A 20,509-nucleotide genomic window follows, 5' to 3' on the forward strand; every position below is an offset into this window, starting at 1 on the left:
CCGCCACCATCGTTCGTGATTTCCACTGTCTGCTGCTAACAGCGTCACTCTGAAGCTCCAACAGGATCGAACCATTTAACGCAGACAGGCAAATATGGATGTGTGTTTTTTGGTCTGGGAGTGGAAACATTACATTTTTACTGCTAAAAACAATCTTTGAAAATACAATATGATTAATTTTATAATTGACAGGACCCCCATATTTTATTTTTAATTTCTATGAACAAAAAAATAAATTATTTTTATTTATAAAATAATAATAAAAACAGGGCCCCCTGTTGGTCAGGGCCCCTAGAATTGGCATCACTTTTCCCCCCCATACCCCCCCTGCCCTAGCTATTTAGCAAGCTAAATATTTATCTTACAAACAAAATATTTGGTTTGATGCTTAATATTTAGCTTGCTTAATTAGCCCCAAACTAGTTAGCAAGATGTTTAGTTTTCAAACTGTGCTTTGCTTGAAACTAAATGTTCAACTTGCTAAACAAAAAATGTAGTTTGAAGCTAAACATTTTAGCTTCATAGTATTTAGTTTGACAGTAAATTTAGAAATAACTTTAGTTGGAAATTTTTGCCCTAACTGGCGAGCACTGCAAATATTTAGCTTGTGTACAAAATATTTAGTTTGATGTTGAAACTAATTTACAAACTAAACATTTAGCTTAAAACTAAATCTTTAGTTAACCGGAATATTTAGTTCTAAACTGTAAATTTTCTTAGTGAGCTAAATAGTTAGTTTACTAACGAAGTGAATATGTTGGTTTAGTTGTTGTTCATAGGAAGTGTTGCCTTTCTTCAATCTGTTGCCCAACCAATGAATGCATTTTGCTGCCAATCAAGTCCAGTTTGTACCGCCTAAACAGGAAGGAACCGCACAGGATCAGCAAATGGAGACAAATCAGGAGGAACTGACTGAAGCATCGCCATGGAAACGGTTTAGCATCATTTGACCTCCACAGCCCACATCTCTGCCCTTTGGGCCGTCTTCTGATTGGTTCCTTCCTGCAGGGTGATGCTGCATGTCTCCAGCTGGTTTCTGGAACAGTGAGTTTGCTGAACCCAGCTGGTCTCCAGAACCTCTCTGGGGAAGGTTTCTGACACCTTGTCGAATCGGTGCCATGAAGAATTAAGGAGGGTCTGAAGGGAAAAGCGGGTCTAACCTGGAGAGTCTATATTTAGCTAACTCAGGTGTCTTTATCTACTCCCCAATCTTGTTCTGTTAGCCTAGTTTCATGTTTCTAAACAGAAGCAGGTGGTCCGAGTCCTCGGTACCCCGTATGACCGCTTCTTCCAACAGATCCAAAAATAGAGCGGGAAAGGTGTTAAATATAGTTCATGTGATTTTATTTCAAATTTGATGAGTCTGTTAAAGTCTATGGTTACTCCTGGGTTCTGAGACGGCTGTATAAGTGGCCCAGCTGCTGACGGGGACCTGTGGCTCTGCACATTAAGGTAGTAACAGGAGAGCAGAAACCTGTCTCGATGACGTGTGTGAAATGAAGAAGTGAAACATTTTGCATGCTTTCCAAAACTGCTCCTTTCCTACCATCCCTCCTGTGGGAGAAATCATGAGCAAATCCTTCATTCTGGCAGCAGAAACTGTATTAAAACAGGTGTTTCAGAAGACAGCTGGCAAAACGAACCGCTGCTGACCTTTTAAACAGCCTGGTCACATGGTAAAAAGATGATCATCACCTAATCCTCCCTAATTACTCTGATACGTCCCTTGGAGGCCCAAGGCAAACAGTGTAGATTTTTGCTGCTGCACGCATTTCTGAGCAGCGAGTATCCGCCGGCGACCAGCCTCAAACGAGCGCAGAGAGAAACGGGTCAGACTACAGGCACAGGTCCTACCCGGCATTCATGTTTTTCCCAGAAGCATTTGCAGAGCCTCGGTCCTGCAATGCTGGGGCCATCTGGGAGTTCTCTCAGCATAAAGCCCGACATGTGCTGTGGTTTGACCTTTCACAGCACCAACTATAATATTATCATAAGCTGAGGCGATCCGATTGCACTTCTCCCTGCGGTGGGACTCAGTATCCATATGTAGTGATGATAAGCGAAAACCTTCCCTGGCTGTTTGTATCCCTCTCACCCAAATGTGTTCAAGTGACTCTCAACACTTTAGTTCTGCACAAACACGTTTCTTCTGCTTATGTCACAATTAAAGGGTTTCAGATCATCAAACAAAGAAAACGTGTAGAAATCAACCTGGAGATTTCCTCTCCAGGTTGATTTCTACTCGTTTTCTTTGCCGCAGCTCTCTTCAGGGTCCATGAATGACACAGTATGGTTAGGTGGAGCTACTGGTGTCACCCAACAACAACCAGTGATCTGGAGGCAGACAAACGTAGCTAGTTTGTGGTTGTACTTGTAGGCGTTTGTGTTTAATCCTTCCTGCCCAGTGAGAGTCTGACTGGCGGTGGAAATGCTCTGATTATGCTCTAAAATAATGTACTGACTTTACTGGCCAAGAGCGCACCGATCAGTGGAGGCTGACTGGTACATTTCGGTTTGCTGTTTTGTCTGTTTCCATTGTAAAAGTAGATCAGACTACTCCATTCCTGTAGGTCCACAGGACAATGGTACGGTCCGGTTTGGATGGTGCTACTGGCGTAACACAACACTGTCATTGATTGGCTGACAGAAAAAATGTCACTAGTGCATCATATTTGTCGTCTTACTAGTATGATGCAACATTAGGCATTTGGGTTTAACCCTTCCTGCCCAGTTAGACTCAGTCTCCTGAATACGCTGGACTATAAAACGGCATCCTGAAGCGCACCGAAAACGAGGCATTCAGCTCTGCAGGCGTCAACATGATCTTAACACCATCAGTTAAGATCATGAGTCAGCAATAAAGATGAGAAAAACTCTAAACATGGCCTCCCTGTCAGAGTTCCAACGCCAGAACCATTGATGATCCGAACGACCCACCTCATATTTACCAAAAACATCTCAACGATTCCCTCGAAGGTGACAGTTTTCTTTGCTGCTTTAGGGCATGGATGACTGTTTGGTTCAGATCCAGAAAAATTTTTAACACCACTTTACCGTCTCTGAAGGTGAAGTGGATCAACCATCTGGTGAGCTGAAGACTCCAGCAACACATGAATGACCTTCGCATTTTGGCTTGCATCAAAGTCCAGATGAAGGCCACAAGCTGACACGTGTTGGTAAGTTCATGTGTAGCTTTAGTCTTCAGTCGCCCAACTGATGGAACCAGAATCCACCATTTCATGGCTTAAAATTCAAACCCACTTTGGCTACGCAGCAGGAAACTGGCCCAAAGCTGTCAGTAGGTCCACCACTGAACGCTGCCAACCTAGAGCGATTCATCGAAGCAGCATGGGTCAGAGTTCCTCCAGAGATGTTACGGACTCTGTAACGTCCGTAACGTTACGGACGTTACAGACAAAAAAACATCATGTCTCCCTGAATATGGAAAAAGTTTCGGAGCAAACATGGTACTACACATGGTTAAGTTTGGGGTAATTTACTTTTTATGGATTGTATTGACTCTATGTCCTTTTAGCATAATTAGATTATTTCTGTTTGGTGAAAGATGAAATGCCACCTTTTGTTTTTCAAACATCTCTGAAAACCTCAAGCAGTCCTGGAAAACAGGGTTGACATGACAGACTGATGTGTTCAGGAAGCAGCACGGCCATAAATTAGCACGCTGTTAGGGATTTGCTTAACTTTGTGGTTGAAATTACAGCACAAATCTGTGAAGCACGTATTGCAGCCAGGGATAATGTAACAACTATATCTGTCAAAACCCAAGGGCCGGGCAGCTGGCACTAATCGGAGGAAGAGAGTTATGAGTGCGAGCTGGCGCGGAGTGCCGCTCGCAGCTCTGGAGCATGCCTGTTCTCATTCCAGGGGTGCCATAATGAGTCCTGGGCTGATCAAGATACTCTGGCTTTTGGACAGAAACTAACCTCAAGAGGCAGATGGCACTCTGTGGTTTGCTGTTGTTAATCTGGGAAAATGCAAAACAGGCAGGAAATGACAAAGAAAACCTTGGTGATCCTACAAAGGAAAGAGGAAAAGCATTTTCTGTCATTGGGGACATGTGACCTGAATGGGCCATGTTCAGGAGCGGTGGCCCCTCAGTGGATCCTCTGAGGAGGAAAGATTGGTGGCTTCACAGCCTCATAAAGACGGCGTGGAGTGGCCAGAAGGTCTGCAGCTTTTGTGGTTGTAGAACCAAAGACTCTGGTGTCAGAGGAATCCAGAAGGACTTTGGTTGACCTGAAGGAAGTTCTGGAAAACGAAGGGCAGCCCACTCTGCATCTGCTTTGTGAGGATTGGGTGGGGAGCGTGTTGTCCTTCAAAGAATGGACTGAGTGAGAGGAAGGTGAATCTGTTGGCATGGAGGCGATTGCTGAGGTAGGGTCAGGAGATCCTGAAGACTAGGATTTTGTGAGGTTGGGGAGGCTGAAGCGTCTCTTCAGGGTCATGTGGAGGATTGGGGCAACGCATCGAGTGACGAGCAAGCTAAATATTTAGTTAGTTCAGGGCTAGCTAAATATTTAAGTTGAAGCAAAATAATTAGGTCCTAAAACAAATAAAGCTGGACTGTGTGACCCTGCAAAGCAGAAAGGGCAAAGCAGAGAATCTGAGGAAGCCATCTTGTCTTCATCAGCCCTTCATGCTTTTCAAAGCTAATCTTTAGACCAGTGTTTCCAACCCTGGTCCTCAAGGCGCACTGCCCTGCATATTTTAGATGTTTCCCTGCTTTAACACATCCCATTTAAATGACTGCAGTTCAGAAAAACCTTGTTAATCAGTCATCAACTGAAATCATGTGTGTTGAAGCAGGGAAAGACCTGAAACATGCAGGGCAGTGTGACTTGAGGACCAGGGTTGAAAAACACTGCTTAAGATAATCCAGACGTTGTTTGTTGGTGTCTGAATTTCTATTTCTGGTACTTTGGATCAATAAACCCAAAGTACTGTCTTTATATTATCATCAAATTCAAGGGAATGTACCATGATCATCGTACATCATCAGGGTACAATGATGTTAATTTATCAGAGAACTTAAAAAAATAATGCCTGCTCCGTAGTTTAAATTTCTATTAACTTTACACAACAGGAATCCGGTCCAATAACGGGGTCTCCAGCTGCCTTGGAATACTCCCTCACCCCCTAACATCCTTCTTCCCGCTCTCTCACTCGGACTTCCTCACCTGTCAGAGGTGGAATGTTGCTGGCGGAGACGGTCCTCCAGGGTCCAACTCATGACAGATGTAACGACGCTCAGTGAAAATGTTTACCAGCAGCTGCTGTCTGCTGCAGACAACAAGCTGCTGCAACTCAGGAGCTTCACCAGGCTGGCAGTCCAGAGCTGAGACACAATCTGAAGATTAGGGTCTTGGCAAAGAGGCTTCACAACCTCACTCTCTAAGAAATTAGAAATAGAGATGGGCCATAAAGATTTCTAAGTTTATTTTCTGCTTCTTATAATGATAAAACATATTTGGAGTCATTTCACAACAGATTGAATGAGACTTCATCATCCTGCAGCAATGTCCTCAGAACACAAAATAAGCAAAAATCATAAAAGAATGGATTATTAAAGAGGCTGCATTAAGTTGTGCGTCAGCAGCTCACAATAACCGGGAAGCTACAAAGTTAAAAGATGAACAGTAATAACTCGGGTTATTTAGCCTGTCATGCTAGAAAACGTGGGAATGTTTTTGTCATACTTTCAATAATATTCATAAATATTTAATTAGCACGCTAAATATTTAGATTGAAGCCAAATACTTAGCTAGCAAGATAAATATTTAGTTTGCCAATTAAATTTTAAGCTAGATCAGATATGCTAATTCACATACCGATGACCGGAAGTGGACTATAAAAATAAAAGCTGGATCTTCCGAACCCTTTCCGAACTGTTGCTAGTGTAAATGTTTATTAAAATGGCTCATTACTTGTTGTAAGCTAGACTGTTACCATGTGATGAAGAAAAGACTAAACGATGACGACATGAACACCAATTGAAACGAATCAGCCGCGCTTGCTTTTATTTTGGTCTATTTGCGTTTTATTTTGGTAGACGTGAACTACCAAAATAAAAGCTTACGTGAACTAGCATATTAGCTAAATATTTAGCTCTGAGCGAAGCTAAATATTTAGCCTTGAAACTGAATATTTTGTTTGAATCTGTGACATTTATAAATTAATGATTAACATGATAAAAATCTGACTTTGAAAATGTTTAGGCTAAATAATCCAAATCTTTGCTGTTAAATTCTGATTGTATAACTTTACAAACGACGTTCCTACTTCCTGTAATCAGATTTTAATAAATATTGTTACCTCCTGTTTTTGTCTTAGAAAGTAAAGGTTTCATCATTATTTGTAATTATTGTTGGAGGCATTTACATGTCATCATGTATGAATATTATTCATTCTGCAGAGACAAAAGAAAAAGGAGAATCTTTGAAAAACTATTTTCCACCAAACTTATTCACTTCGTTGCTTCAGCTTCCTGAAGACCCCAATGCTGCATTTCAATAAAGTGGAGCTCCAGACTTTGACTAGGCCGTTGCAAATTCTTTCCATTTTCTGCTGTAGATTAGTTGCTGTGTTTGGATCCTGGTTCTGTTGATGACCCGGTTTGGACCCACATTAGATAAAACTCAATAGTCAAGTTTCGTCCAGTTTTATTTTGCTAATTTCTAAAACATGATGTGAAAATAAACATGTTAACCTGCAGAAACAGTAAATCTGCTGCAGCTGAGCCCATTATGGTGTTTGTGTTTTTTGTGGCTGCAGCAGCAGCAGCTGGGTGGCTGCAGCCCGGAGAGGAAGCAGCCTCCACGGATCCGCTCCGCGCCGCCGCCGCTCTCCGTGGCAGGCCTCCAGCTGAAGTGTCTCTCCGGAGCGGAGCTCCTCTCGCCCCCTGCTGGGCGGAACCAGGCCGCGCTGAGCCCGGCCCGGCCCGGCCCGGCCCGGCGCCGCGGTCACATCCTGTCCGGCAGCGCGACATCACTGGGAAAAGACAAGTCAGGGAAACTGGGACCAACTGGACCAGACCCTCCGGTTTAAGGTTCTTAGTCATTTTATGTATTTTTAAGCATAAAAATCTAAATTGATCAGCTTTAAAGAGAAATGGGGGAAAAAAGATTTCCTGATTTTTAAATGTAAAAGTGAGATGAATTACTAAGAACTGAAGTTAGTTTGTGGGGCAAGTTTACATTAATGTGATATGTCAATAAATCAGCTGATTTAAATTAAATTTATATTCAATTTATATTAAAGCTGTTTGAATATGAATTCAAACAGCTTGTTAAAGATTATGACGTATTCATCTACTTATTGGGTCACACAAAACAGCTTTCCATCATTCCAAACACAAACTTCATGATATTTTATGACAGATCAACGTGTTGCATTGGGATTAAATTAAGAAATGAGTTTATTCTGTAAAAATAAAGTCTAAAATGTGGAAAGCTGTTCAGAGCTGGTGGAGATAAAACCCAGAGGAAGTTGGTTCTGAGTCAGTGGGGCTGAATAGAAATGCACACCACATTTTTCAGATTGTGATTGTTAAAAAATAAAAGACATTTGTGTAAAATACACAGAAGTTAGTTTTAATGTGTCAAAGAGGAGATGTAAATACTTTTGCAGGATGTTGTTGATCCTGAAGTTATTTTGATTCACATCTGAACAAACATCAGTGATTTCCCTCATTAATGTTTGAGTGAGTTATTTCCAACATGTTTTTATGCAAAACACATTTAAAGCAATGTTTGGATTATTTTTGGATTTGTTAGAATATAACTGCAAATTTAAAGAAAATTACGAAACTATTTTAGGTGCAAAATGTGAAAGAAACCAGCAGAAGAAGAACCAGAAGTCAACAAACAAGCTACAGACTTTATTTGTTGAAACAAGTACATATAGAGTTTCTGAATAACATGTTTTATTTGCTACATTGTGGTTTTTATACACACCATCAGCGGAAACAACTGCACACAATACAAATTATCAAACATATCAAAATCAGTTTTTACAACTCTTTTTGTAGCCACCAACTCGTCCTGTTGGTGTCCATAGTGCAAACTGGGTCACTCACATCTCGGGTTCACTGCGCCTTCAGTTCAGGGCCGACGCTACAATCGGGACCGCTCAGCTGGGTTTACCCAAAACTGGTTCTGCTCCAGTCAAACCGCCATGCTGGGGAGAGTTTAGCTAAATATTAGCATGACTAATGGGGAAATGCTGCTAACCAGACTGTTTTTGGCTTTGGTTTGTTACTTATCTGGATGTTTCATTGTTAGCGGCTCAGCTGGGGTGAAATGTGACTCCAATGGGTCTCCAAATGTCAGACGATTAAACTGGTTCTCACAAACGTAGCAAAGCGTAGAAACGAGTGTTAGTCTGCCCAGGCTTTTAAGGTTACAGTCAAAAATTAACAGCAATAATCTGAGTTATTTGAGATCAGAGAAAAACATGAGGGTTCATTTTTCAAACTCACATTTTCACCATGTTATTCATTCATATCTAAATGTCAAAGTTTCAAACTAAATATTTAGTTAGCTTGGTAGCTAGCGCAGAGCTAACTAAACATTTATGTAGCTCAAATCTAACTAAATATTAAGCTAGCTCAGAGCTATATGTTTAGCTTAGAGCTAAATAGTTACCTTGCTCACTGAATACTTGTTAAGCTAAATTTAGCTTGTTAACTAAATAGTTAGATTCAAACTAAATACTTAGTTTGAAACTGACATTCATGAGTATCATGAAAAAAATAGGACTGAAAAGTTAAGCTCCATATTTTTCTCTGTCAGGTTAATTAACCCAAATAATTGCTGTTAATATCATCTAACTTTAGTCCTCAAACAGAAAAGAGAGACAGGAACTTTGGGGGAGAATAAATGTTTTTGTTTTAACTTGGATCATTTCTGCCAACATTCACTTCACGGTCCATCAGGCGTTGTTCTGTTCTCGCGCCCGTCTGGCTTCGAGCCGGGACGGCTAAAGTTTCACTGGAAGAAAGAAAGCTACAGTATGCTGGTGGTGAAAGCGCCGCCCTGCAGGGAGCCGGGCTGCTTGTGGCCTCAGGTGGCTGCAGGAAAGCGTCGGATCGGGCGGATCGGTCTGGAGTCTGAAGGGTTGAGGCGCGGCGCCCGGGCTCAGGAGCAGCCGCAGCGGTCCACCACCATGGACGGGATCTTACCGTAGATGATCTGCTCCTTGTCGTTGAAGTAGAGCATGTTGATGGGGGACATCTTAGAGGGGGTGCAGCAGGGGCCCGCGGACCCCCGGGGGTTGGCCTTGTTCACCAGGTGGGTGTGCGGGTACTTCTGCAGGTACATGTACTCACACTCCCCGGAGCAGTAGTTAGCCTTGTAGCGCTTTGGGGCGATAATCCAGTCCCAGCCAAAGTCCTCAAAGTCCACGGTGAGCGGGTAGCGGCAGCAGCGGGACTCCAGCGAGTTCTCATCACAGTCCAGACCAGAGTCTCTCCGGGCCCGCCGGGGCCCCTCAGACACCTTCACCTCCATGAACGGTTGCTGAAATGACAGAACACAATGAGATGGATTAGGAAAGCTAACTATTTGCTATAGCTAAACAATTAGCTAGCAAGCTAAATATTTAGCTTCAAACTAAATATTTAGTTATGCAACTAAATATTTGACTTCAAGCTACTGTACATATGTAAATTCAGTTGCTGATAACTGGAAGTGGATTATCAAAATAAAAGCTTCCATGCCGCTTCTTGAACTCCTGTTTTCATATCTCTTCTTCATGTGTTTTCTTGTGCAACAGTTCAGCTTAAAACAAGATCGGTGGATTCAGTCTCACCAGCAGGAGTTCCTGGAAGTTCTTAACACACAGCTTTTATTTTGATAGTCAAATACATCTTCACAGCATGTGAATTTGGATGTTGGCAAAAATATTTAGCTCTGAGCTAGCTAAATATTAAGCTAACTCTGAGATAAATAAATATTTTGCTAGCTCAAAGCTAACTTAATGTTTGGCTAGCTCAGGGCTAAATATTTACTGATAAGACCCAACTTTCTGTTTAATAGTCGACTTTTACTTATTGTAAATATAAATATGCATATTACATAAATATTTAATTTCTAAAGTAAATATTTAGCTAACTACATAGTTTAGATCTACTTTATTATTTAGTTTGGATATAAATATTTAGCTTGCTAACTAAATATCTAGTTTGAAACGGTAACATGTGAATGAATGAATGAATAACATGGTGAAAATACGACTTTAAAAAGCAAACCTCCATGTTTTCCTCTCATGACCGGCTAACTAACCCAAATTATTTCGGGTCATTTTTGACCCCGATGGAGCGGAGTCAGCGTTCAGCCTCTAATTTCCTCCTGGCAGCGAGTCTTCAAACATGTCACGGAAACATGATGAAACCGCGACTTTCAGAGAAATTAAATCATCAGACGGTTGGTTAGCTGCTGCACAGGCCGGAGGCAGCGCTGGAGCTGCTGGTCATCGATCGCACAGGGTGTGTGTGTGTGTGTGCAGGCAATTACTCTGATTTGCAGAGTCACACGGAATGCTGTGAGGAATGCGGAGCGGCCCGATGTGATTGGTCCAGGTGAGCCAGCCTGATTACTTCCTGTTTGACCGCCTGCTGCGGCTGAACGGCACGAGCCAAAGTCAGACTCGATAAAAAGTTCACTGCAGTACGGAGGAAGTGATCAGATTATCAGTCACTTAATGACCAAAATATAAAGTCATGAAGAAGGAGAAGAAAGTACCAAAAAATAAAATCAGGCAAAATCAAAAGTTTCCAATCTTTGAGTAAAAACCTTGAACAGAAGCTGCAGGTGAGTCTGTCTGCTGAGGTTTTGGTGTTTCAGTAAAATCCACAACTTTTTCTCCAGTAAGAGTAGAAAGTACAACGTAGTAAAAATACTCCTAAAAGTACATTTCTTCCAAAAAAGTTACTCAAATAAATGTAACAAGTTACTAACCAGCTCTGTTTACGCCTGCAAAGGTCAAAAGGTCAACCTCTTTCTGACCTGGAGTTTATTTTGAAAGTATTCCTCATTAGATTTTAGCTGATTTCTAACTTAACTCTGAACGTTTTACAGTGCAGGTGTCCAAACTGCGGCTTGGGGGCCATTTGTGGCCCTTGGAATGAGTTTGGGTGGCCCCTGATCATTTTTATAATTACTAAAAGATGAGGATTTAAAATTTATTTCTTTTAAAATACTTCCTACAATGCAAAGTATTTTAGTTACTATTCACATTCTCTTCTTCTTGCTTTAATTTTAATACAGTTATGCTGTAAACATATTAGATTTTTTACAGTTGATCCAAAAACTTAGGAATCAGAACAACTTTCTTTTAATCTGAAAACCTAAAAATGTTTTATTTTCTACTTTGAGTTAAAATATTGAATTTTAAATTAATTTATAAGCAGATATGAAGAAAAGTATAAAATAGTTTTGCTACTTTAATCGAGGGGAGAAGAAATCAACTTGGTGATTTTGTTGCTAAGGAGATTTCTCTGCTTGTGGGCCGGAGAGCCCACAGCATCACTCTGTTCCTCAGACAGAAACATAAACACGACTTTGACCCTCATGCTGTTCATACGGCTGTAGAAACGATCAGGAACCGGTTTCTGGATCAGAACTCAACCTGGCAGCAGCTTTAAGATGACCTCTGACCCAACACACCTGCAGCTCAACGCTTCACACAAAAATCGAAAACAGAAAAATCGTCCGACAAACCAGTTGGCTTTTCTATAAAATCCCCTCAGTGAGGATGGAAGAAAAGGCTAAAATTCAGATAAAGTTATAAAATGCTGGTCCTGATCAGAACCAGCGGTTCTGGGTTCTGTGGAGCCGCAGCACGACGGAAACACCAAGGAAACTCAGTTTTATCCTCAGAAATCTTTAACTTGTGTTTTTTACAGTATGAAGTTTGAACTTTGCCCCTCCCCTACATATTTCTGCTGATTCATCACTAAAGGTTTTATTCATGAAGACTCCAAACTGACCTCCCTCCATCATTAAACCTGATTATTCTCCTTATTAAATGATGACAGAACCCGACTGACGACATGAAGAACAGGTCCGCCTCTGAGGTTCTGATTGGACCAGAACAACATCAGAAGCGCTGCAGGTTTAGGGGTAGGAGTTTATAAGTTCTCACTTCTTCCTACCCCATTTTGAGCATGATATGTTAACTGAAACAAAAAAATCTGTATTTTCTCTTCTTTCTTATGCACTTCTTGTTACTGTGCACTATTTTATTTTATATTTGTATCATGTTCGAATAAAATTTCATTTCATTTCAAATTTCATTTCATTTCAGGCCTCCCTGAATCAGTAAAGGTCAGAGGTCATGGTTCAATGGTAAAGAAGAGAGAAAAATGGCCTCCAAGACCAGAGCTACAATCCAACGCTCTCCACCAAGTCCGAGCGGCCTAGTCAAAGCCCAAACTTAAATCCAGTTGACACCAACATGTTGTTCCAACAAGGCTCAATTTACTCAGCAGAGCGGGTCAAAGGTCATCCACAGTGACCTTAAAGCAAGTCGACTGGGAATCATAAATGTTTCCAGAAATGAACAAATGAAACATTTATATGAACATGTTACAAAATGTGAGTTTATCGTGTTTTATTGTGTTTTTATCAAATCCTGCACTTTGGTTTTGTTTCTGTCACTTCCTGGACGATTTCGACTTGGCTGTGATTGGCTCCTTTCATCCAGTAAACACTCTGATTGGATGAAACGGATTTGCTGCGTTTCTTTGACTGTGATGGATACAGAAACATTTCGTGGCTTTTTGTCCTTGTTGGTGTTCCGTAGTAAGCTGCTGCTCAGCGTCACCAATTATTGTTTGCTTACATAAATATATGCGCTCACATCGGTTTGACTCAGACAAAGCCACAGACGGGCAACAGTTAATAAAAATGAAGGATGTTAAATAGTTTTATCACCAGCTGCTGGTCTGCAGGTGGGATAACATTTCCACGCAGAACCAGGTTGGTTTGGTTCTTTTTTGTTTCCTTAATAAATGAATTCCTGGTTTGAAAACACTTTTTTTCTCTTTTTCTAACTCGGTCAGTTTAGGAGGAGTTAAAGTTAAAGAGTCCCGAAGGATGACCTGAAAAGTTTTCATGAAACTCAAACTGCAGGAAAATATAAATGATATTTGTGGCTGAAGCTCCGGGCGGAGCGCCGCGGACTCACCAGCCCGTCCTCCCCGGCCTGCACCGCGGTCACCGCCAGGTCGTTCCCCCGCGAGTCGAAGGCCTTGATCTCGATGCCCCAGTTGGTCTCCGGCTGCCGCAGCCACACCGCCACCACCTGCTTCACGTCGATGCTCTGCCACGAGCTCACCCCGGCGTTCACGTCGATCTTCAGGGAGCGGATCCGGACGTGCCTCCTGCCGCCGTCCGTGGCCGGCATGAGGCGGGAGATCTGCAGGAACACGGTGGTCGCCTCGGCCGCGGGGCGCATGTGCACCCACAGCTGCGCGCGCACGATCGGCGTGGCCTGCAGCTTCTGCGTGAAGGAGAAGAAGCAGCACGTCGGTTCCCCGTCCTCCTGGACCGCCGGGTCGGCTGCAGGAACACAGAGCAGGACATGACGCACGGAGGATAAATATTTACAGATAGAACATGGAACCAGTTGGGATGATCTTTAGGTTTTCCTGTTGGCTCCGTGTCCAGCGGACCCTGCAGGCTGCGAACAGAACCAGAGCCGCTCGGAGCTGCAGCTTCTGGCTTCATGTCAGAAGGAAAGAGAAGAAGGTTGTTTTATTTGGGAAGGTGACAGCTGAAGCTGGTTTCAGAGGTGCGAAAAACAAACCGTTCAATTCGACTTGGAGCTGCGCTTCATCTGAGGGCGGATTCAGAAACTTTCCGGATCCGGACCTGGATCCCTCCATCCCTGTGCATCACTTCATCTCATTTCTGTCCCTTTACCTCGTTTTATTGTTAAAACGCTTTAAAACCGAAAAAGTAAGTGAATGTAATTTGTTTTGAAGATAAATAAAAGCTTTATTTGCTTCTGTGATGCGCAAAATTTCATTTTACCAACATGTGCAAAAAAAAATAAACAATTTGTGTCGCAAACTCGAACAAAAATACAATTTGTGATCTTGATGGTGCTTAATTCACTAGAATCACCTAAAAACATCCAGGTAATGTCAAACTTTATGTTTTTATTGCGTTTTTATGTCCGTAAAACTTCATTTCATTCACAGAAATCAAAAAAACAGAAACTTTGTCTTGCAAACACCAACAGAAATACCGTTTTTAATCCTGGGAATTCCCATTAATTCTCCATTATCACTGAAAACATCCATCTGATGTCTCACTTAGTGGCTTTTATCGCCTTTTTTGAGCGTAAAGCTTCATTTTACCCATTATAAAACTGTCATAAACCTTCTGATGCACAACCTTCTTAAGGTTCATAATGCTTCGGTATTTATCTTAAAATCTAAAACTCAGAATGATGCCAAAATAGAACGTTTTCTTTGCACTTCTTTTTGGGGAAAAACCTAATTTTGAGCACAAAAGACGCTAAAAAGCTGTTTGTTGTCTTGATAAGCTCCAGTAAAAAGCAGCTTCAACACCTAAGAACTCAAAGAGATGCCAAAATAAAAGCCGTTTTGTGCGTAAAATCTTGTTTTACGCACAAAAATAGTCAAGAAACCGCCAAATTGTTCTGCAAGAAACACATAAAACAAAAAGTCTTCGGGATTCTTCTTCATTCATATATTCACGACCAACATCTAGAATCTCCATGCGACGGCAAAAAACTCCTTGCTTGCAGTTCTGAGCGTAAAATGTGGCTTTACGCACAGAAGACGCGTTAATGGAGCAGAAAGTGGAGCTCGAGGCAGACTTACGCTCAGTGGCCATGATCATCAGAGTCTCAGTGGTCGCGTGCTCGTCGTCCTCCGGTACCAGATCCCGGCTGTCGTCTCCCAGCACGTCGTACTGGTCCAGCAGCTGCTGCAGCGGCGGCGCCTTGGGCAGCAGCAGCTGCACCGCGTCCCGGCTGATGTTGGGCGCCTCCTTCATGCGCAGTTTGCTCAGAATCTGCGACTTGATGGCGTTGATCCGCATGGTCTTCATGTGCTGCCGCACCTCGCAGGTGAGGCACTGCTCCGTGTCCGTGGGGCTGGTGGCGGCGGCCGGCTGTGGCTCCGGCTCGCTCAGAACAACAGGACCCAGAACAGCCAGCAGGCTGAGGCACAGCGCAGTCCGGGACAGGTGCATGGCTCTGCTGCTCGGCTTCAGGTGAACGAGAAGGAAAAGATCCGCTGCGACGTGATGCGCCTCGGAGCTGCGTGGGAAAATGAGCAGCGCTGACGGGCGTCATAATTTATTAGTGCGCAGCTTTTTATACTCCAACTTTAGCCTGTTACGTGGCAACAGAAACCATGATTGGCTGGAGAGGAAACGATGGATTCAAACAGAGTGGAATATTTTTTTATTAGATGAATCAGATTTAAAAACCAAAGCATGTGAAACATCTGTCAAACAGGATAAAAAACTTTAATGTCTCACGAGTCACAAAATATTGTCCTGCAGCTGCTGATCATGGAGCGACTGCGGCTCTACAGAAAAATATTTTTATTAGTTCAGAATTTTGTGTTTCCCCGAAAAATCTCCAGATAAAACGATACTGTGCTACAAAATATTCATGACGGAAAAAAATATTAATAACTAAAAAATCAACAACATTGGCTAAAATCCTTATTAATGTTTCTGTTGAGGAGGCAGCGCCATCATGTGGCGTGTTTTATATCACATGAGTTCGCGTTAGAGGATTGAATAAATACATAAATATTAAAATAATCCATGGAATAAACATTAGAAATTATATGGAGAATTGTATGTGCGAGATCCTACAGTCTCAGCATCGAGAAAAAGTTTTCACATTTGGTGACGTTTCAACAGCAGACTTGTTTCATTCGGGGTTTTTGAGACATAATTCATAATTCCGAAGAAAAATAATCCAAAACACAATCTGAAAAGTATGGAAGTTCACTTCCACCATAAAAGAAACCCAAGATATAATTTTGACTTGTATTAATAAGATATAATGAGATATAAAGTCATGACTTCGAAGTTCAGTCGTAATTTTCAGATAGTGATAATTATGTGATTCAGTAATAATTTCGATTTCCAGTCATGTGAGATTTTGGCAAGCTTCCGTAGAGAAACAGCGTGACTTCCATAAATATAACTTTTAAAGTCAAAATTATGACTATTTATTCATTTTTCTCACTTCCTCTTGGGCTTTTATTTTTCTGTCATGGCGGAAATGGGCTTTAATAGAAAGCGTGACTTTTAGAATAACGAATCAGTTTATTTTATTTTTTTACTTCTCTTGCTATGTTATGTTTTTATTACTTTAAATATTTGAAAATCAAAAATTATGGTAGACAAAGTTATATCCTCAAAATGTTTTTTATTTCAGTATTTGGGTTGTAGTTTTTCTGCGCGGAAATAACGTCACGTGTTATTTCCGCGTGACGGAAATAACACGTCACTCGCGACGAGTTATTCGTTACTCGTCGCGAGTAACGAATAAATGTGGAGTTAAAACAGAAGGAGGATAACCGAGTTGTAATAAAGTCCCTGACAGATTTTTACTAAATTTATTTCGGGAAGCGTCGAAGAAAACCACACTCAGTTTATTTTTATGCTTTATTTTGAAAGTGACACCGGAAGAAGAATTATCCTGCCACCAAAGTCTGTCATTGACCTTTCGCGTGTTGAGTCTAACCACAGCTCCCAGTCCCGCCAGTAAAGATGCCCTTCGTCGTCCTGGAGAGCAACCTGCCTGCCAGCAGCTTCTCCGAGGATTTCCTGAAGCGGTTCTGCTCCGTCACCGCGGCGGCGCTGGGGAAACCGGAGGACGTGAGTACCTCCGACCCGCTTCCACCAGTTCCACCGGTGTAACAGATCTGAGCGTTTCCAGGTTATCTGGCGACCAGAACCAGAGGAGTTGTCAGCAGGGGCGACCCCATGTTTTATGGGGCCTTGAGCAGAATTAGATGAGGGGCCCCTCTTACTGTTCAGAACAACAGCGATTCAATACAGATTCAATGGAGTCTGGATGGAGTTTAATTGGCTCATTAATTAGTTATTATTTACAGTGGAATGTCACAGATTTTTCTGTGGTAACACCAAATTATTCCTGGTATTTTTGTTCTTTTTTTTTCATATAGCATATGTTAAATATTCAAAAGAAAATGCAGCTTGTGAAGCTGAGATATGTGTCCACTATGCTACTTGAAATATGCTATTGGCTACATTGCTAATCCAGGAGAACTGTTCATTTTCCTTTTTGTTGATTGGCTGAAAACTCGAGCAGAAATAACGAAGATCGGGATGTTAGCTTCTGCAGTAGAGTTAAGTTTCTACTGAGTGCATTGATGAGTTTTATGGTATATTTGGTGTTTGAACTATGAAAACAAGCAGTTCTAAGCATTTTAGAGATGATCTCAAGTATTTGTGGATTAGCTTACATTAATTATTATGTTAGTATAGTTCCTTAGGGCAATTGAATAATTGTCGTGAACCAGACGAACTGACCGGACACTCTTTTCCCTCCCAGAGGATGAACATGGTGGTGCATCCAGGGCTGCCGATGCTGGTGGGCGGCTCCTGCGCTCCATGTGTTCTGGTGTCGGTGTCGGCCATCTCTGTGACGGACACCGCCGAGAAGAACAAGGAGCACAGCGCCAAGATCTTCGGCTTCCTGACCAAAGAACTGAGCCTGGCTGAAGACAGGTGAGCTCCCCCTGCTGGACGGTCCTATAAACACTGCATTCAGTTAATATTAACAGAGAATACGTCACTCTGTCCCTTTAGTTCTGAAGCTGTTATTAATTTAAATCAATAATGAATGAGGCAATAATAGAATAAAATCCAGCTAAAGATGCTGAAGCATCGATAGAGCCGCCATCTTTGTTTCTGTTGACAGCTTCCTGTTTGGCTGACAGGACAGGAAGTGATGAGTCTGGTTTGATGTTTGCAGGATTGTGATCCAGTTCCTGGAGCTGCAGCCTCACCAGGTGGGGAAGAAAGGAACCGTAATGAGCTTCCTGTGAAGAACCAGCAGCAGATGACCTTTAACCTCTGCCCATTCCAGAATCCCATCTGGAGATTTGTACTGTTGAAATAATGTCACTGTTTAAAGTGAAGCTGTTAATTCCAGAAGTAAAAACCGGGCTGGTTCGGTTCTGCTGGAGGAACCCGAGCTGAAGACGGTTTGGTCGTCCCGGTTCCTCTGGATCGGCTCTGGGATCGATTACTCTTCCTGTCGATGAAATAAAGGCAGAATGTTGAACAACAATCATGTCTCATCACTGCACATCCCATAATACAAAATACTCACATTCTCTACTTAGAAATAATGTTTTCAAAAATACTCCAGTAAAAGTAAAAGTAAGGCTGGAATGTTTTACTATTTCTGAAATGTACCTAAATACAAAAAAACTCAAAAGTCATTTTCACCTTCAAGACAAAATGACTTCTGATAAGTTAAACAGTTCTAGTCATGCAGTAGTTTGCTCACAACATGCTGAGCTGGCGTAGAAATGTAAAAATTACTGATAGCTTTTCTTCAAACCAAACGTCCATCAGGATAAACGCAGCCCGTTCATCATGAACCGCTGGAGCCAAAAACATGAAATGATTTTTCAGTCTGGATGTGTTCCTGTGTTTGTGACGTTCTCAGGTCAAAGCCTCCATGATGTGGAGAATTACAGCCACTGAAACACTTTGTGTGCTGGAAGTGGATTTTTCCGTTTTGATCCGAATCCACGTCATTATTTGTTTCATCATGGAAACAATGAGCTATATGTGACAAAGGAGCAGAAAGCACAGACACGTCACTGTAGAGCAGGGGTCCCCAAACGTTTTCCTCTGAGGGCCACATAACGTCTCCCTTCTCTGCTGGAGGCCAAAGTCAGTTAACAGAAAAAGTCTGACCGTTGCAGGAGCCTAAATGTAAAAATGTATTGTTTTCCAGAAAGCACAATAAAATAACCCTCTCTGGGTTCTTCACAGAATAAATCCAGGAAATAGATAATAACACTATTTATGAAATAAATACCGTATTTTCCGGACTATAAGCCGCAGATTTCTCTGCCGCTCCAGGTTTTCCACAGCGATGCAGCAGAGGGGCGGACAGCCAACATTTGAGTCATAACAGGTCAATTGAATATCACATTTATTACGGTTGAAAAAGAAAAAGTTGCCAAGTTTAGATTTAACTGAACTGATTACGGTAGTTTCTGAACGGTAACTAACAGTAAAAGTGCTGATCCTTCCTGTTGCTACTAGCATGTGCTAAATGAAAATGGACGCTTTCTTCTTCTGCTTCTTCTTCTACTACTTCTTTTTTTATTTTTTTTTATTATCATCATATACAACAAATATGGTATCAGCATCAGATGTAAACCCAGGCTGCTCCCATACATACAGAAGAAACGAAGGAGCAAAGAGCAACAACAAAAAGAGCCGTTAGGGGTTTTCCAACCATATGATCCAGTTCTGCATCTTGATGATTGTCCATGAATTTTAGAGATGAGAAGAGGTGGCTTTAAGAAAACGACATTTGTGAATGAAAAACTTGCCCATAATAATGATTACATTCAAATGTCTTTTCTTTTCTCATAATTCCAAAAACAATGTCTTTCTTAGAAAATTCAGGTGAGTTAGGAATTTTTGGGAAAAGCCAGTAGTGCACATCATCCCACAAAGTTTTACACATTCATATAAAGATGTTCAGTCGATTCAATATCACAAAGTAAACAAGTTTTATCATCAATAGCAAATCGAAGTCTAAGGATTCCTTAGAGGGAAAAACACCTGAGAACATTTTGAAGTGGACTCCTTGGCTTTTGGAGGAACGGAAGGTTTAAATAATTTGTTCTAATTTTTTCCCTTTGAACCTTTGAAAAGAAATGTGATATAAAATTTGGATTTGATAAGGAAACAAAGCACTAGTAAAGCATTCCCTAATTTTTGAATTGTTTTAGTTTATTATCTGTGACACCAGTGGCGCAACTGCACATTATTCCGGTGGATGCGAAAACATAAATCGGGATAGATAAGTCTGGAAATACTTTCCATTTTGGTGAGAAATATTCTTCCCAGAATAGATAAATCTCTGTGTGTCCATTTATTTAAATGAGTTTTACATTTTTGAAGTTTAAAAAAGTTAATACATTACTTCTTTAGTCACAACATGCTCTGTTACGGAGTACGGAGCCCTGCAGGGGACATGGGGATTTTTTTTTTCTTTTGCAATAATCTACTGATCAGTTCATGCGGCATAATTGATACTGTAAGCCTTTTTTACGGTGGCCGCCGTACTTTCTGCTTTAATACAAGCTTATAAGGTTTTCCATGGACTATTGAGTTATTATCGCGGGTCATCAGTCATCTGATTGTGTCTCTATGTTCGTCTGAATGGTATAAAGTGCTGCTTTCAGTGCCGTTAACCTTAACAGACATAAACA

General features: G+C 41.6%; 3 protein-coding genes and 1 long non-coding RNA gene across 4 annotated transcripts in view; 3 read left to right on the forward strand and 1 right to left on the reverse strand.

The window, feature by feature from the left end:
• Positions 1–7,065, forward strand: part of pms1 (PMS1 homolog 1, mismatch repair system component) — a 24,010-nt gene extending 16,945 nt beyond the window's left edge. The window contains exon 14 of the mRNA XM_007552306.1: positions 6,793–7,065. Coding sequence (XP_007552368.1) covers positions 6,793–7,065 — 273 coding nt within the window. The remainder of the gene's footprint in view (positions 1–6,792) is intronic.
• Positions 7,066–8,885: 1,820 nt separating this feature from the next.
• LOC103138117 (growth/differentiation factor 8-like) lies at positions 8,886–15,347 on the reverse strand. Its single transcript, XM_007552217.2, has 3 exons — positions 14,873–15,347; positions 13,207–13,580; positions 8,886–9,536 (listed from the first exon to the last, which is right to left on the reverse strand). The coding sequence occupies exons 1-3, from the start codon at positions 15,243–15,245 to the stop codon at positions 9,156–9,158; spliced, it is 1,128 nt and encodes a 375-aa protein (XP_007552279.1). The 5' UTR covers positions 15,246–15,347; the 3' UTR covers positions 8,886–9,155.
• LOC103138116 (uncharacterized) lies at positions 10,273–13,200 on the forward strand. The gene is made up of 4 exons (XR_476225.2): positions 10,273–10,829; positions 12,056–12,140; positions 12,325–12,998; positions 13,082–13,200. It is a non-coding gene; the product is annotated as an uncharacterized LOC103138116 (long non-coding RNA).
• Positions 13,544–18,336, forward strand: LOC103138118 (D-dopachrome decarboxylase-A-like). The gene is made up of 4 exons (XM_007552218.2): positions 13,544–13,616; positions 16,767–16,895; positions 17,596–17,771; positions 18,019–18,336. The coding sequence occupies exons 2-4, from the start codon at positions 16,788–16,790 to the stop codon at positions 18,089–18,091; spliced, it is 357 nt and encodes a 118-aa protein (XP_007552280.1). The 5' UTR covers positions 13,544–13,616; positions 16,767–16,787; the 3' UTR covers positions 18,092–18,336.
• Positions 18,337–20,509: the final 2,173 nt, after the last annotated feature.

This window comes from Poecilia formosa, unplaced genomic scaffold (genome assembly GCF_000485575.1).
Source record: "Poecilia formosa unplaced genomic scaffold, Poecilia_formosa-5.1.2 Scaffold47, whole genome shotgun sequence".
NCBI classification, from domain to species: domain Eukaryota; kingdom Metazoa; phylum Chordata; class Actinopteri; order Cyprinodontiformes; family Poeciliidae; genus Poecilia; species Poecilia formosa.